The 13,264-nt window shown below is 41.7% G+C and overlaps 1 protein-coding gene across 6 annotated transcripts in view; it reads right to left on the bottom strand.

The window, feature by feature from the left end:
• Positions 1–13,264, bottom strand: part of PTCH1 (patched 1) — a 66,947-nt gene that overhangs the window by 26,452 nt on the left and 27,231 nt on the right. For 5 of the 6 annotated variants that reach the window (XR_014247237.1, XM_082401122.1, XM_082401124.1 and 2 more), the window contains exons 3-12: positions 12,453–12,642; positions 10,757–10,826; positions 10,564–10,655; positions 8,996–9,194; positions 8,574–8,695; positions 7,603–7,750; positions 6,641–6,772; positions 6,064–6,219; positions 5,224–5,322; positions 4,573–4,698 (exon numbers count right to left, since the gene is read on the bottom strand). Coding sequence is in view for 5 of the 6 variants with exons in the window: in XM_082401122.1 (XP_082257248.1) it covers positions 4,573–4,698; positions 5,224–5,322; positions 6,064–6,219; positions 6,641–6,772; positions 7,603–7,750; positions 8,574–8,695; positions 8,996–9,194; positions 10,564–10,655; positions 10,757–10,826; positions 12,453–12,642 (1,334 nt within the window). In the remaining variant the exon portion in view is untranslated. The remainder of the gene's footprint in view (positions 1–4,572; positions 4,699–5,223; positions 5,323–6,063; positions 6,220–6,640; positions 6,773–7,602; positions 7,751–8,573; positions 8,696–8,995; positions 9,195–10,563; positions 10,656–10,756; positions 10,827–12,452; positions 12,643–13,264) is intronic. The other variant, XM_082401121.1, reaches the window with a different exon arrangement.

Here is a 13,264-nt window from a genome sequence, read left to right as displayed (position 1 = left end):
AGTTTTTTTGAAAAATAAAAACTCTTACAAGGTTTTTCAAAGAACTGCTTAGTTCTAAAACCTTCTCAAACTGGGTAAACATTTCAGGGTGAGAAAAGAAAACCTGATTACAACTGGTACCGAACAATATCAGAGGAGAACCTTGCAAAGGTCTCTGGATAGTAATCTGTGAATTTATGCTTGAGGTGAAATAGCAAGCCCAAGTTCTGGAGAGATGCTTTTTTCGATAATTAATTCCCTGTCAAGTCTACAAAACCAAAAATTAACCAAGGGTCTCCTAAAAATGACCCAACCCCTCTCTTCTTAGTCTGCCTTGAAAATTCCTCATCAATTCAAAATATATGAAACATGTTAACTGGCCACTCTAATGTATATAAGGTACTTTAAAGACCTGCCTAACATGTTATAAGCAAATCACTATTTTGACTAGAGGATTTATCTAAGAGGCAAATAGAAAAAAGAAAAGTCAGGGCAGCGTACTGGGTATGGAAGACACAAATAAGACAAAATCCTGCTCTCAAGGAAAGACACAGCCAGAACTATAAACAAATTACAATCTAGACTGACAAATGTAGTAACAAAAGCATGCCAGGGTTCCAGAGTGGCTCAGAGGAGGGGGAGCATGCAGGTGGGGGTACACATGGGGGTGGGGAGAGTGGTCAGAAAAGGTTCCTTGGGAGATGGAGAAGACAAAAAAGGATTTGGGGAGGACCAGGGAGGAAGGATGCATGGAGGAAATCTGAGAGGCCGTGTCTGAGTTTAAAAGCTATGCAGCACTGCTGGGTTTAAAATTCTGTTGAGGGAAGAGAAAGGAGGAGGAGGAGTGATGGGAGGTCAGGTAGTTAAGTTACACACGATCCGCTCGATTCTTACAGCAACCAGGAGGCAGACGTTAGTCCTGCTGTCGACCCTTTACCTAATAAAGACCCGTGGTGCAGAGGAAGGTCACCTGCCTGAGGTTCCCAGTAAATCGGATTCAAACACAGGCTTGATGCCTAAGCCCCCAGCCCAGCTGGGACCTGGGAGTTCTTGTTAAGATCTGATCACCTCCGGAAGGCACAGACACGGGGGGCAGGGTTAGGATTCCTGACCAATCAGAACATAGGCGAGAATGCGTCTGCTCCTCAAGGGTTTTCCAGGAAAACTTAATCTTGGGGGGTGGAATCCTGTCAGCTTTTCTTTTTATTACAGTCATGCTTAGAATTCAGGAGTGTAATGCAGACAAGAAACTCTGGGCATCTCACTTTGAACAGAAGTTTCTGGGGATGAGGATAGAGACTGTGAAAAGCTAAGCCATGCAGGTGTATACAGGTGGCCCAGATGTTGTGGCCAAAACAACACTGATGCTTTCTGCCGTGGCTGGGGAATGTATCCGATACCAGCCTCATCCATCAGAGAAATCTGATGGGCATCTTGCTTGGTCTGTTTGTGGTGGAAATGGAGAAATGAAAGAAGAAACCCAAGGTAGCTTCCCATCTAAACTTACTGTCCAACAGCTTATTACATATATAGGTAGGACATTTACTGATGAGAAAGTAGTAGAACTTCAACATCCTCTAAAGTGCACTGAAATAATAAAAACAAACAGCAAGGATTTCTCAGTTAGGGAGAAGTGTCGCTGCTAGAGCAAAGAGCACTTTAAAAAACTTCAAGTAAATCTGAAAAGATGACGGGGATGATCCTGCACCGTCAATCAATTCTAATTGCTGTGCTTAAAGGAAATGTCCCATTCCCCTGCAAAGCGTCTATGGGTGGCCCCACTGAGACACTTGCAGAGCAGAGAGGAACTGGCCCTGCCTAGAGGGGCCCTCGTCTAAACCCTCTTACCATTTGGAACAATAAGGCATTCTGTTCTGGGACTTTTCATTGAAGAACAAATGCCATTCAGTTACCAGCAAAGCCCCAGTGTAGGGCATTCGTTCTCATAGAATTATAGACAGTGCCACTGCTTTCTGGTATAGAGGTGGCATTTGGACAGATGGATAAAGATTGACAAGGAGATTTCTTTGGGAAAAAATTCTATTTATTTTGGCAAGGTTACAAAATTGGAAAGGCTCCACGAGGAAAAGTTCTAAACGTGGGTTTATTACTGGACAGAACCATTTTGGATATGTCCTTCTGATGCTTAATCTATAGTATCCTGAAAATACAAATACAAATGAATACCCAAAGTTACAACTTGACACAGTTACTAAAGTAAAGAGAAACTATATAATGGTCAATTTCAAATGTCAATACCTTTTAAAGGGAACCAAGTGTAAAATTTCTGATGGCTACTGCAAAAATCATGGCATGCTCTTTTTTCTTAAGTTTTCTATTCTTTTTTTTTACTTTTTGTTTTTGTTTGTTTTTTGACAGAGAATGAACCAGTATCACAGGAAGCCATTCTCTAATAAATGAGAACTTCTAGAAGCTGTAGATGCAATTTCTAAAGTGATACTCCAGTGCCTTGGAATAGAAATGCAAAACCAACAGTATTCATTTCATCTCAGTAAGGTGCTTACCTTGGGAGAACTTAGCGTACTGGATTTTCTAAAAGGCGTAAGGAAAACTCATGTAGCTTTTCAGACCACCACACCATAGGGTATCATTAAAGGAGAGTATGCCTTGATGAATCATCAGTTTGTACTGAGAGAGGAGAGGAGAAAATGAGAGAGAGGGACAAGAAAAGAAGGAGTGTGAGGTAAAGCAGATAAAGAACAGCGAGGGAAAAGGCAGGCAGAGAAGGACAGAGGCAGGAGGGAGGGTCCCACTGTTAAAAGACTCTAGGACAGTTTCTCAGTACCAGAATCTGCTGTATACAAGACAAGAGCAGGCTATCAAAGGGTGCTGCACACGTGCATGCCTGTGCAAAAGGCATCCTAAAACTTCAGTTGTACCAATAAATTAGTGGGCATCTTTTATTTACTTTCCATATTACTGAGCAGTTAGATATATTTTCATTTTCCTTGGACTTTGGTCCCACTTTCAGATTTAATTTATTCATCTATTCACTCACTACTTCTATTTCTATTTTCTATATGTTTATAATAAAATGAAAATAAGCTTTTTTTTAGTATTTTTCTTTTGGGGGGCCTGGTGGTCATAGTGATGGGTACAAAATCTTACACCAAATAGTACACAAGTCTAGTGTCCCAAAGGCAGTAAGATCACTAGCTGCTTAGGCCTTTATCGGTAATTAGTGAAATAAGATTCATATCTGAAGGCTAAAAAAAGAGCTAAGTGTGTTGACAAAAATATAAATAGAAACCTAATCTATGATTTGTCAATTTCTCTTCCTGGTCACAATCCTTAGAACCTTTTGGTGATTAAAAGGAGTAAAGCAGTATGAATAAGCTGGATGGATGTAACAACAGTTTAAAAAGTGACACCAAAAATAGTTTCCTTTAAAAACCTGGCCATCTCATGAATCACTATCACATTGTAAGAGAGAAGGAAAAGGGAAAGCCACTGCTCCTTTAATCTTCCTTGGAAAACAGTTGGAGCTTTAAAATTTGAATTTAATTCACAAAACCTCAATAATATCCTTGAGAAATCAAAACCCTAAACCATTTCAGGCTTAGGAAGACCACGCCACAAACTGGGCAAGTAGCCTTCTTTATCTGCTGCGTTGACCAATTTCAGGATTTCCCACGAGTTTCAAGCAGCTGAAGAGCAATGCCAGTACTTTAACACCAAGGATAGAACTGACCATAGCTACATCCCCAGTCGCGGGAACTCTCCATTCTTACAATTCATGTTAGCTGGCTCTTTGGAAAAATATCTCAGAGGCCTCTAGATGTGAAAGGGCCTGGTTTGGAAGGACAGAACAGAACAATGATGGACCAAATTGCTCTGCATATAAGAAAGGGAGAGGAATTCTGTGTTTTCTTGGGCAGCTTGAGAGTCTGGTAGGGAACCAAAAGGAAAGAGAAGAGGGGCCAGGAAGAACAAGAAAGGAGAGGTGGCAAGTAAGGGCTGGCCAATCCCTCCTCACACAGTGAGGAATCTAACGCTCAGTTTTAAGTTATGGCCTGGGCTACACTGCAACCTCACCCTCATATCAGTGAAGTCTGCTCTGTGCAGCGGCTTTGTGCTGGGGGCTGCTTTAGGGAAATCAAGAGGTGGTAGCCAGCAGGGGAAGAGGGTGAGCACAGAAACTGAGAGTGGAGTTTAGAAGCAGGGACAAACAAGAGCTGGCTGCACCAGGCCCCAATCCAAAGGACTCCTGATTATCTGGAGTACGGGCTTATAGGCGTCCCACATGGAGTGGCCCCGGTACCATTTTAGTTTAACTATAAAGGAAAGGGCAACTCCCAAGGCACTGGGTCATGAGGATACCCAGGCCTCAGGCTTCTGAGCTATAGGGCTTTAAAGGAAAGAAAGAACCCTAGAACTTTCTTTCAGAGGGAGTGTCAAGGTTATTGCTTCAAGAAGCATCCACCCGGAAGAAAGAGTCCCAGAAGCTGGCATGCTGCTTTACTTCATGGTGGTAGTACTGCAAGCACATCACTGGAGAAAAGCAGACCTGGAAGGCTCGCTGCTGAGTGCAGCGCTCACAGATCCCCCCAGATCTAGTCACTGGAAACTCACCTGCAGGGAGAATGCCCGCAGAGCGGGAATCGGGATCAACGCAGCCATAAAGAAGGCTGTGACGTTGCTGATGGATGTGAGGGCCACGCTGGCTCCCGTGCGCTTGAGACACTCCCCGGTCCTGTCCTAAGGATGAGAAACCACAGTGCTGACAGCTGCACAGGGCGGAGTCCCCTCAGACCACAGACTGTGTGAACAATTCAAATACGTGGCAAAATAAGACAACTGGTAGTTTACAATGCTGACGTGAGGGGATAAGAAAGCGGTATCTCTGCCTTTCCCTCTAACACCAACACTGAAATTCAAGTTTTCAGTGCTATCTATACAGTCATGTGTTGTTCATGGTTATTACTACCCAAAGCACAAAGCTGCAAGATAATGATTTAAGTCAATTTTTAATATGATTAAAAAGGGGCAAGGAGAAATGAGAACAAAGTAACCAAAAAACCCAAAGAAACAAATGTGCACTTTGGAACAAGTGTCCTGAGATGCTTTTAACTTACTTTACTTATTTAGAGTCAGTAACGTGTCATCTGACTTGGGACTGAAATATTTACTGGGCCAGATTGAGAAAAGTGAAAGGACAAACACTCAGGAACAGAGAGGGGCTTCTGCTGTCCTCAAAGGTTTCTTCTTTCGTTTTTCTATTACCTCAAAAGGGATTCTTTTATTCTGTCCTGTTTCACTAAATGCATGCGCCAGAAGGAAAACATCATCCACACCAACGCCAAGAGCAAGAAATGGCAAAACCTGTAGTGAAAACACAGCACAGTGACGTTAGACACATGAGGTCCAATTCTGAGAATTCTACAAAGCTATTTTAAACATTGCCACCAGCACCCCAAGTAGCTTACCCAAAGGATGGCTTACATGAACTCATGTGAAGAATTTAGTTTTATCTGATAGTTAGACCCCAAAGTCTAGCAGTTGTAGCTCACAGTAGATCTTGTCCATTACTATTTCTAAGCTCCACATACAATAATTTTTTTAAGTTAATAAATGAGAAGGAATTATACTCCAATAAAGATGTTAAAAAAAAAAAAAAAAAGAGAAGGAATCTAACTCATTTAACGCAGTGGTTCTCAGAGCGTGATGCCTAGACCAGCAGTGTTAGGAGCTGGCTAGAAATACAAATTCTCCACCCTCAGCCCAGATGGACTGCATTAGAAACTCCGGGGATGGGGCCCAGCAATCAGTTTTCACAAGCCCCCCAGGTGATGCTAATGCACACTCAAGGTTAAGAACCACTGCTCGAATAAATGATCTAAATTCCACTGATAAATGAAGCATCTCTAACTAATCAACAAGCCCATTCAGACCTGCCCACTGTCAAGTGGTCCATTTAGAGACAGCACCCCCCTGAGAAATGGGGCATCTTAGTGGAAAAGGCTGGAAGACCCTTTAGGTGACATGGACACACTGGAGGCCAACTGGGCAAGCCCGGAGAGGGGTGTTTGTCAATGAACAGCAGACGGATGGCTCCTTTAGTACCTGAGTTGTTGCAGCATTAAAGGAAATCCCGATCAATGAGCACAGGCCCAATCCTGCAGCCACTGACAGTGCAACCAACAGGACACCAGCCAGCCCCACGGCACCCTGGGACTTGGAGCAGTCCCAGCGCAGCATGGTTAAACAGGCATAGGCAAGCTGCAAGCAGAACAGTTGGGCAGGGTGGTGGGGAGGTGAAGGAATGAAGGGGAATTGGAGGAGGGGGGAGAGGAGGAAGGGGGAGACACAAAACAAAAGCCAAACATTAGAATGTGTAAAGATTCTAATGTTTTCCCCCACCCATCACCCCAAACCAAAAGGTAGAACTTATTAAATCCAACAACGACAAAAATTTACATTACAGACATCATACGAAATGATACGAGTCAAAGATGGGCAAACTGCAAATGGTAATAAATGCTTTACACGACCACTTTTTAAACCGTTACAAAGCCGAGCTCTCTCTGTCTTGGATGCACGTGTGTGTTAAGAGCAGTTAAAAAGCAGGGGCAGTCATGGAAAGGTAAAAACTAAAAAACAAAACAAAGACGCCCCCTGAGAGAACTGAATTGATTGTTACCATCAGTAAATAGCCACTGGCCACTCGGATGACGCTGACATCGGAGAAGGACTTGAGGATGTCGTCCAGGGTCGTCGTGGTAAAGGAAAGCACCTTCTGAGAGGAGTTCTGAGCGACGCTTTGATGAACTACCTGCGGTCACAACGCAAGGATAAATTCCCAGATGGGATTAAAGCTACAATGAGCTTCAGGAGCACAGACCTCAGGTGACATGTCCCCTTAACCCAAGCCCCACTTTTTTCTGATGCCTTGAAAAAGAGCTCTACATGACTGGGGTTTGAACTTGGACTAACGTTGAAGGACCTGAACCTGGGACAATGAAGGCTATTGCTAATCAAGTGAGAATGTGGTGCTGTGGTGAGCCGGTCAGCCTGTGTAATTGAAGTTTACTCCGACAGCCTTATTTATGCTATGTCCAAGACTACTATTCTCCTCTCCATAACTCTACAACTGATTTGCGGGCCCATCAGTTCCCCCCTAATCCAAAACAACTCATTCTTATGGGCACTCCTCCCCCCTCTTCATTTGCTGGCCACTTTTAAAAGGTCACATGCAGCTCAGTAGAGGTCACTGCTTGGGAAACAAAGGCCAGCTCCTGTCACATGACCTAACCAAGGGGACTGCAGCTGTGAACAGATTCTATGCCTTGCTAATGTTTTCCAGACACCTTTTCTTGCTAACCAAGTGTTTTTTTAAACAGTGTTATGCCTTAGCTCTGGGGTTCACAATTGGTTACTCAAAATGTTTCAGGGCATCACAATTAGAATTAGCATCACCCAGATAGTGAGATTTTCAATATAAAGAAAAGGAAAAAGTCTTCATCCCACCAAGTTCCCAGAATTACAATCAGTTTTGAAAATAAATTCTAATGAAAACAATGCTTTAAAACGTTAAAATTAAGTATTTAGTAACTAAGGGGTTTGTACTCAGATTCAAAGGGCGTCAGAACGCCACCCATTTACCTCCACATACGTCCTCTGCCAAGCCTCCAGGATGGCTGCTGCCTTGTCCTCATTCCAGTTGATGTGCGAGACATACTCATAACCCTTGAAGTGTTCGTACATTTGCTTGGGAGTCATTAACTGAAACATGGTCTGCAAGGCGTGGGCACTGTGATGGGGTGGAAAAGGCACAACATCAGCACCCCCAGGAAGCAGCTCTCACTGTGCAAAATCCCCACCGAGCACCCCCGACTCACTCGCAGCCATTCTGTCCTACATGAGCACATGTTTCCATTAAAATGGGACCTGGATGGTTATTTTATTTAATAGATTGATGTACCATATTAAAGGTGTAACCTTACAAACCTTTTACAGATACACCCCCAAATTAAATTAATAGGCAATTTCCTTTCTCAGTTTCTAGTCAACGAAACAGGAAGGGTAGTGGAGTAGATAGCCTGATCAGATATGCTGGGCTCAGCGCTGCACGCCTGCTTGTGCAGAAATCCCAGACGACAGCTCTCCCAAGGGAGAAATCTCAGACGGAGTGCCTGACACTTGACGGAGAGGAGTCCACAAGTGCACAGAGGATAATTCTTATTTAGCCGTCAGTCGTTGGTCTTTTCCTTTAACAGTCTGTGATGGAGTTCAGCTCATATCATATAACTCCACATGGTATGACCAATTCCTCTTGCCTACTTTACAGTTGCCCCGATTTTCTACATCATGGGTAGATCTTCTAAAATCCTACAATCACTAACTACAGTCTCGATGAAAATGATAAATCTGCTCTTGAAAAATTCCCCATAAGGTGCTTTCTTTGAGCTGGTCTAGTCCACTAATATTTCCTAATATTCTATTACACCAGACAGCTAGCTAGGATAACAGTTAAGTATTAATACAAATACACTTGCAGACGTCAGAAGGGAAGTGGTTTCTGAGGCAAGGACAAAAAATAGATGGCTTGGATTTTCCTCCGTGTGCTGGATTACCTGACAAGCTTTCCAGTGCTGTTCTTGACTGTGCCACCCACAATCAGTTCCTCCTGCCAGTGCATATACTTTCTGGATAATCCATGACACCCACCATTCAAAACAAGGGCCATATCAAGAGGCTAAAAATAAAAAGACAGCCTCATAATTACAGGAATTAGTAGGCAGGTCACATGCCTTGTTAAAATCCAGTGCATTAAGGGCTTGTTTGTTTCAGTGAGAACATTAATAACAAGGCTAATGAGAGGCGTATGGCAAATCTTACAGCAAAATTGAGCTCTTTAAACAAACTTAGTTCCATAGACCAAAAAAGTCATTGAGGATGAAATCTTAAAAAATAAAAATAATAGAACTAAAAATGGGGGCAAATATCAAGTTTTTCTCCCTTCCCCTCCTGAGGAGCAATCAATGGTTGTACTTACTTTGGTTGCATTTTTGTTGGGGGCTGTGGCAGGGCAGTCTGGATCAGCCGGATTGAGGCAGGGCCGGTCCATGTAACCATGACCAACTTCAGCCTTATTCAGCATTTCCTCCCAGCTGTCCACTTGATAGTTTATTTTCTTTAACTCTTCTAGGAATTCCAAAGGGTCAAAGTTTGTCCACTGCAAAGGAGGCTTACCTCTGTGAAAGAAATTAGGAGGCAAGACAATGAAAAAGAGGCTTCCAAGCCCTTAGTAAAATAACAAGACTGAATCTCTTGCATCTGGATTGTATGATGCTTTTTGGGGATACAACTGTAATTCTGGGACCTTGGCACAAAAACCAAATGCTCCTTTCCAGTATACCTATATGCAAACCTAAGTCAGGAAAATAATTCGTGAATGAACATGGCAAACAGAGAGCTTATAAATTAACAAAGGTACCAAAGAATCTTAACTTGCTCATATAGTATATTTAATACCTAAAACCAAAATTAGCCAAATGGGTGCTTCTAAGCAGAAGACTGAGACCCAAAATTAAGGGGGGGGGGGCGCGCAGAGGAAATCACAATGTCAAATTAGCACTTGCCAGCCTAATAAATGCTTTGTAAATGTCATCAATCAAAATATTTGATCTCCATTACCTTTAATAATCCCATACTTATGAGCTCTCTCTGACAGCCTGACAGTCAACCCCACAGGCCCCCTGCTGCCTCTGCCATCACCGCCATCAAGGCCACTTCCCCCCACACTCACTTTTGAATTTGTGCTGCTGACAGACCAGAAAGGCTTTTGGCTGCCTGTTATGTGGTTCAAACCACACTGTAGCTGCTTAACCAGGCTGAAGTCATTATTCAGAATCTCCCAACCAGAAAACACAAAACCCCTTATTTCCCACCTAAAACTGTACACTGAAGGTCAGGGTATGGCCACTGCAAATTGCTTTTGCAGATATGTGCAAGCTAGGAGAGAAACAATAACCCAAGCACTAACTCTTGCATAATTAACTGAAAATGTCTACACTGATTAACAATTATTCCTTAAATGATGCGGTGTACATAATATTCAACTGCTAAACTGTGAAGCATCCCCTACCATGACCTTCAAAGATAGTGGATTTCCCTCTTAAATGCCATTAATGTGATCCAAAGAAAGGTTAGCATTTCACTTAACAGGAAGATCTTGAACTTCAACATGTACCCACTAATAAATTCTCTCCTTAAAAAAATAAGCTAAACCTACGTTAAGTGCTTGGTCTGCAAAACTGCAAATATTTTAAAGAGTTAAAAAATCACACATACTCTGAAATAATTTGCATTTTATTTGCATATAAATAGGCTGGTAAAAGTGAATGAAATTTAATGATGCCTACAGAACTTTTTTTGAAAAGAGGAGAAACATTCTGCCGAAGTGCCTTCTCCCCCAACTATTCACTCAAAACATGCACATGGAATTTCAATGTTTTTATTTCTTGTTCAAAACTGAAATAGAATAAACAATGATAAGGTAACATCAGAAACATTCTAGAGTTTAGAAATCACAGACATCAGAAAACAAGATCACACACTTACAGTAGGTATGCTGTCCCAGACTGTAACTTCGCCCCTTCCCAGAAGCAGTCCAAAGGTGTAATAATTAAACAAGGGTAAAGATATTCTATTATCTGTCAAAGTTGAAAAGAATAGGCCACGCATTAGGCTAATGTATACCACTGGGCTATTTGAGAATTTTTGAGAATTTTTTGCAAACAAAAAGAAAATATACCTGATCCATGTAACCTGTTTCTGTGATAAGTTCTCCAGATTTATAACACAAATGTTCCAATTTCCATTGCCTATTAAAATAAAAAGCAGAGACAAAAGTTTCTTATTGTAATAAAGGAAATGTGTGCAAAATCAAAACTACAGAACATAGAGAACTGCAATTTTGATCATTTTTCAGTATCTGTCAAAATGAGCAGAGCTTTGCCAAATAGATTCAACAAGCTTGCTTTAATGAATAGATAATACTCAACTGTAATTAACATGTGGGGTGTTTATGTAAATGAATGCTACCAAAGTACTTGAAAAGTCTTGTTTTCTTAAGTGTTCTCCCAATAATCTTGTTTACACCATTAATCTGCTTTTCCACATACATTAAACAACTTCAGGGGAGATGATTCAGAGTTGAATTATCACAAATTCAAAATAGGTGGGGACTAAATTAGTAAGGTTTATAATGTATTAACATATATTGAGGTGGGAAAATAATACTTTTTTTACTGGTAGATTATGTCCTTATTAACAGATAGTGTTCAAAATGAACTTTCCTGCTCTTAACCACAAATGCTATAAAGAACATTACCAGGTAGATTTGTTTCCCACTTTATATTCTTTTATTCTTGTCCTACAGAAATTATATCAAATATACTGATCAACAATTACCTCTACTATCCATCATCTATTATTATAGCGTTTTGTTATCCCTAGAAGAGTGCTATATAAGCCCAGGCCTTCCCAAGTGTATTAGGGAAATGAGTCTAATTTGAAAAAAGAGAAAATTAGGAAAGGTGGGGATGGGAACTCCAGGAAAAGAAAAAATATAAAACTCCTTCTAGACTGCTCTGTTTCATTGGTCTCTTTTTTCTCTCTTTTATTAGTCACCCAAAAGAACGTTCTGGACTTCACCCTCTTCCTTGTGGAACCTTCCCATCCATCCCTCAGTGCCCCGCTGAAATGCCACCTCTTTGCTAAGCTTTCTTTGATCAGTGCTGTTGAAAGTGACCCCTTTCTCTTGAACCCCAGAGCAATGCTGGTCGGCTCTCCTTCTTGACACTGGAGCACCTGTAGGAGGGACTGCCTGTGTTTTGGCTTTGTACATGCTTCTCTGTATTGTCTTTCCTCTCCTTAACTTAGGCTGTGGTGGTTTCATTCCAGAACTCTTCCTATGCTTTTAATACATCCACAGCATTGCTAAATTAGCTACAAAGCTAAAGGGTAGTGTTTGGTAAAGGTGTGTGAATCCACCTTACTCTGCCTACCTGTCCCCAGGAATTCACCACCGTGGCTCAACCCCCTATTTTTTGGTGACACATACCAACCATTAACATCTGTAATGAATACAAAGTAATGAGAAGTAACTTCTTTTCCTTTCTTATTCTTTGTGAGGTGACTAAAGGCAATTCAAAATGTAACCGTTCCAAAAACAGGTTAAGCAGTGAAACATCTTCAGAACGGTGGACAGCCATCCAAATGGCTGCTTGAAGGACCATACTCATTTGGGTATGGTGCCAAGATACTCACTGAAAATACATTATAAAGTAATGTAGTTCATATGTTACTAAACTTTAGAGACAAATCAAGATTTTAAAAATCATTTCACGAGAAAACCGTTTGAACTAACACTTCTGCTGTATTTCCAGGGCAACTTTATTTGCTAGAACAAAGGGGTCTAAACCAGCAGCCTCTCCCCACCACCTTACCTGTTATACATATATACATGGACCCGGCTGGCCTGGAGCGCCGAGTCCAGGTGCTGTCGGAGTGCCTCCGTGGTCAGGACATTAGCACCGTCTTCCTTGGGGGTCTGAATCATGAGTTGAGGATTAAACATAGCCTCTTCTCCAATCTTCTGGCGAGTGTAATTTAATTCACGACTTACTCGCCCACCAACTGGTAAACATGTACAGGTTTCAATTAGAACAGCAAAATCCCCGCAAATTCACATTCTGTTATCTCACTAACAGGAGCAGGGTACACGATAAATGAACTCTGGTCACGGAAATGTATGGCTGATGTTTAAGGGGTAACATTCACACTTTATTATGATTGGCAATGTTAACTCTACCAATAACAAACATATAAAAAGTACTCACTAAACCTATTAACAATGGTCCTGCCTGTCACACACGCAAACCTAATGCGTGCGTGCTTTGTGCACCTTCTAACTAACACACCATATGTATAAAGGGGGAGGGGGAAGGAAAACTTGAGACACTTTTCCTTGCAGACCAGACCAAATACCCCTGTTACAATTTCTTTCACTTGTATAAACAATGTGCCCCTGCAGCACATTTCAAGATAAATGGCTTCAATTTACACTCTTCTCCTAAATAATCTGGCAAAGGTAACAAGGAAATGTTTCTCCTTGTTGGAAAAAGAAACAAGGAAAGGTGGCAAGTGTGTATTTAGCACAAAACTTGCCAGGAGAAGATAAATAATGTGATTTATGTCAGATGCACAAGGGGAAATCCCACTTGAAAAGAACCAAATGTATCAGCCATGGCTGTCTTGG

Source organism: Balaenoptera borealis (assembly GCF_965194805.1).
Source record: "Balaenoptera borealis genome assembly, chromosome: 8".
Lineage (NCBI taxonomy): Eukaryota > Metazoa > Chordata > Mammalia > Artiodactyla > Balaenopteridae > Balaenoptera > Balaenoptera borealis.
This window is presented reverse-complemented; position numbering and strand designations above follow the sequence as displayed.